The following is a 4628-nucleotide window of genomic DNA, read 5'->3' on the forward strand; positions in this document are numbered from 1 at the left end:
ATATGAGAGATTGTCAAAGTATATTTGAAAGAAGTCAGGAGCTATTTGTGGAGTTTTTTTAGAATCCAAATCAATGACTACTTGAAATTTATGACTGATTATTGTAACATAGTTTAAATTATCTTCAATTGTATTCATGCTCATAAGGAAGGACTCTGGTATTGCATATAGAAACTGTACGAGAAAAGATCCCATACTTTTTTCATTCAATCACACAAACGATGTTTTAAAGTCTGTGTTATATCTAGAAAATATAAAAAAATACCCATAGAAGTAGAAAATAATTTCCAATAAGGAAACATTAACTCTATACAGTCAATACATTGACTCTATGTCAAATGAAACCTTGAAAATTTAATAAATGTGACAACCGATCATGCTTTGGAGCAAACCCTCATTCGATCATCCAAAACTGAGTGATTGGAATAGCTAGTTCTTCAAAGGCTTCCCTAAAATGGCTGCTACTATATGAATAAATCCTCCATCAAAGATATTCTGTTCAAGTATGTTGACATCATTATAGATATCACTGGAGATTGTGAAGAAAGTTATCTAATGAAGTAAAACAAGAATAATGAGAGATGAGAATGATTTCCAGAAGCATAATCTTCTCAAGAGAACATAACATTATTTCATCAAGACTCTGATGGATAACAGAATCTGCATAATGTTATCAATGGTCTGGAAGCAAGTGAAGAAGTGTGTGATTCTCTTTTGAACGTATAGAAAGAAAAGGTTATTCGGTCTCCAACGATTTTTATCTGAACATAGGTAGTTGTGGCAAATTGTAAAAGTTTATTCTCACTTATAAAATGAAACAGAGTTCTTTCGTTCTCCACGATGCAATCAAACAAAAATCCTAGTCTTAGTTAATTCTAGAACAAAAAGATCTGATCTCTGTATTTTTACTAGGTAGCTGTTTAAAGATAATTCAGCATGCATTTCTACAATAACCGTAATCTCTGTCAACATCTGATGGATATTTGAAAAAAAACTCTTAATCTCACTTGGCCCATGAAATTGTAAGTGAAACTAGTTGTGGATTTGACTAAATCCCTAAATATCGTTGACAAATTCGCATAATGATGACATGGCTCTCCTGAATTCAACTCCTACTAGCTACTTCACTTTTCAAAACTTCAATACGCTGCAAGATTATAGAAACTTTGTGATGAGAGTAATGATTGAGAGCTCGACGAGAGCGGTCGTATCGGAGTGGTTGCTGAGTCAGCTGTGCAAAGTTTAAACGTTCCGTAACAAAATATTTCGTGCTAGTGAACCGTGCTGTAGTGAATATTTTATTTGAAGATTTAAAAATGTCTTGTTTTATTTGCTCTAAATCCGTTCGGAATTCAGGTGAGCTGATTTCATGTGTCGACTGTGAAGCGAATTTTCATATAGGATGTGTGAAAATGACCAAGGACGATGCGGACTACATAAAGAGAAACAAACAAATTTGGAGATGTAGCAGCTGTTCCTCTACACGTCGCAAAAGTATGGTGAGTGAATCGACAACAGGAAACAAGGACGTGACTCTCCAAGAACTCGCAGGAGTTCTTGAGGTAATTGCAGGAAATCAGACGTCGATGAAGGAGAATATTAAGAAAATGGAGTTGGAGCTTGGAAATCAATTGAATCATGTCATCAGGCGATTAACGACATAAATAAGAAGTTTGATGAACAAAACAAGCAAATTAGCACATGCCTCATCAACATCGATAAGCTTTCAACAGAAGTAGCTAGCCTCAGGAAAGAAAATGCAGAACTGAAGGAACGCGTCGAGGATATGGAACAATACTCAAGATCGAACATGCTGGAAATAAATGGTATACCCAAAAAACAGGATGAAGATGTAACAGAAATCATTTGTAGAATGAGCGAAGCATTAGGACACAAAATAAAAGCAGATGCAATCGACATTTGTCACAGACTTAAACAACGAAATGAAAACCTACCTCCACCAATCGTTGTCAAGTTCGTTCGTAGAACAGACAAACAAGTAATATTGAATAAAAGGAAAGTTACGAGGCAGTTTTCTACAAAGCAGATGGGAGAAACAACGGACCATCCAGTCTATGTGAATGAAAGTCTAGCACCTACGCGAAGAAGGATTTTCACCATGGCGAGAGAGATCTTCAAAAGAGGCGACATCAAATACCTATGGATCAAGGAAGGGAAGATTCTAGCTAGGAAAGAAGACGGAACACCAGTTATTGAACTCAAGAACAGTGAACAAGTGAAAAAGTTGAGCGTGATAAGTGCATCTAAGCAGCCAGGTAACCAAGAAAATAACAGTGTCAGTACCGTAAATAAAAATGTCATCAGAGATAAGTAGCAGAGAAACACTAATTATTCATCAAAATATACGCAGTCTGCGAAGTAATTTCGATTTATTCTTAGTGCAAATGAGGAAATTAGAAAACAACCCGCTAATAATAGTCTTGACAGAAATATGGATACTAGAGAATGAAATAGACTTATATCATATAGAGGGCTATTCCGTACATGGTAATTTCAATCATAACTACAGAGCAGGAGGAACTTTGGTTTATATAAGCAGTGAGATAACGTTCAAAACAAAGACAATAGTTTTTATTTCAGCGGACTGTGTACATATATCTTGTTCATATAATAATTTTGAATTTCAGTTGTTGGCTGCTTACAGGTTGCAATCAAACTCACCCAAAATATTTCTTAACGAATTAACCTTGTACTTAGAAGAAATATTTAATATTAACGAAAACAATGAGGTCCCTTTCTTTTTCACGGGAGATATAAATATAGATCTTTTTCAGAACACCAGAATTATTGACGATTACAAATATTTAATGAATAGTTTTGGATTTGAATCACTCAATACTGATTACACTCATAGGTCCCGATTTTCCAACTCTTTAATAGATCATCTTTACTTAAAATCCGGCAAAAATAGAACAAAACTGAATAAAATTAATCTAATTCCAGAAATACTACATTTAGATATAACTGATCACAGTACAATCATACTTAAAGTTGAAGGATTGAAGAGATCCAACGAAGAAGCAGATACAAATTATAAAAAAATATGCCTAATCAATTACCGGAAGTTGAATAATATTTTATCATCGATTGATTGGGATAGAGAAATACCAGCAGTATCAGTTGATGAGGGATGGGAAAATTTCATTGACATTTTAAAAAGCGCTATCAAAGATTCACAAGAAAATCTTCTTTTAGAAAATAACTTGACACAGAAATATAGGTCGCCATGGATAAATAGTTATCTGATCAAGCAAATAAACTTAAGAAATGAGTTATACAAGAATGTTATCAAACAACCTAATAATGACGACTTAAAACAAATATACAATACATTCAAAAATAACTTACGTAATGAACTGAGAGAAAGAAAACAATATTATTATTCAAAACTGTTTAAAGAAAGCCAGGGAAACATTAGAAAGACGTGGAAAACAATTGACGCGTTAATAGGATTGAAAAAAAATAAAGAACCACTAAAACTGATTGTTGATGAGCAGGGAAATAGCATACATGATAGTAATAAAATTTCTAATTCGTTTAATTCTTATTTTCTAAATGTTGTGAATAAAATGAATGATGAATTAGAACAAACCACATTGCAAACCAGGGAAGAGTCTGCTAGAATATCAAAAATAAGGTTTCCATACAATTCTCCAACAAATTCAATTTTTCTCCACCCTACAAATCCGGAGGAAGTAGCAAGTACAATAAGAAAATTGAAAAATAAATCTTCGCCAGGTGTAGATGGGATAAGCACAAGCATGATTAAAAAAACTTACATGAATTATTTGAACAAATTAACCGATCTAATTAACCTAAGTATTGCCAAAGGAAAATTCCCAAGCATGTTCAAACACAGCGTAGTTATACCTATTCCTAAAAAGCCAAATTGTAAAAACATAGATCAGTTCCGACCAATTTCACTTTTACCGGTTTTTTCCAAGATTTTAGAAAAAATATTCAAGATTAGACTTGAAAACTTTTATAAAAATAATAACTTTTTTAGTGATAACCAATATGGTTTCCGTGAAGGAAGAAGTACAGAAGCGGCAATTAAAAATCTCATTTCAAAAATAAATGACAGTTTTAGTGTTAATAATAAGTGTGCAGCTCTGTTTCTTGATATATCTAAAGCATATGATGCAATTGATAAAAACATGCTTCTAAAAAAACTTGATTTATCAGGAGTAAGAGGAATTGCCAATGATTGGTTAAGATGCTACCTATCTAATAGGAGTCAAAGGGTCAGAATTAACGATACGTTGAGTGAACCCGGGGACATTACCATAGGTATTCCTCAAGGATCAGTGTTATCAAGTACTTTATTCCTGGTCTTTATTAACGATTTGACGGATGGTGACTTACAGGGAAAGATTACATCTTTTGCAGACGATACAGTTATATTTTATTCGGCCAAAACAAATCAAGAACTTAAAAATAAATTAGAAATGGATCTTAAGCACCTTAGGTGGTGGTTTTGCGAAAATAAATTAACTATCAACACAGACAAATCTAATATAATACAATTTAATCTTCAAAACACGGATCAGGAGTTAACTAGTATTTACTTCCATAAATTAGATTGTGCGCAACAGGTGAATAATATA

At 33.2% G+C, this 4628-nt stretch overlaps 1 protein-coding gene across 1 annotated transcript; it reads left to right on the forward strand.

Moving 5' to 3' along the window:
* The first annotated feature begins 1412 nt into the window (after positions 1–1412).
* LOC111054174 lies at positions 1413–2335 on the forward strand. The gene is made up of 2 exons (XM_039441860.1): positions 1413–1562; positions 1649–2335. Exons 1-2 carry the CDS (start codon positions 1413–1415, stop codon positions 2333–2335), a joined length of 837 nt encoding a protein of 278 aa, XP_039297794.1.
* Positions 2336–4628: the final 2293 nt, after the last annotated feature.

The sequence above is a fragment of the Nilaparvata lugens genome, chromosome X (genome assembly GCF_014356525.2).
Source record: "Nilaparvata lugens isolate BPH chromosome X, ASM1435652v1, whole genome shotgun sequence".
NCBI lineage: Eukaryota > Metazoa > Arthropoda > Insecta > Hemiptera > Delphacidae > Nilaparvata > Nilaparvata lugens.

Coding starts and splice junctions, on each gene's coding strand:
- LOC111054174 (XM_039441860.1), top strand. CDS start 1,413: ATGACCAAGGACGATGCGGACTACATAAAGAGAAACAAACAAATTTGG. Junction 1,563..1,648: donor AACTCGCAGGAGTTCTTGAG/GTAATTGCAGGA, acceptor TCATGTCATCAG/GCGATTAACGACATAAATAA.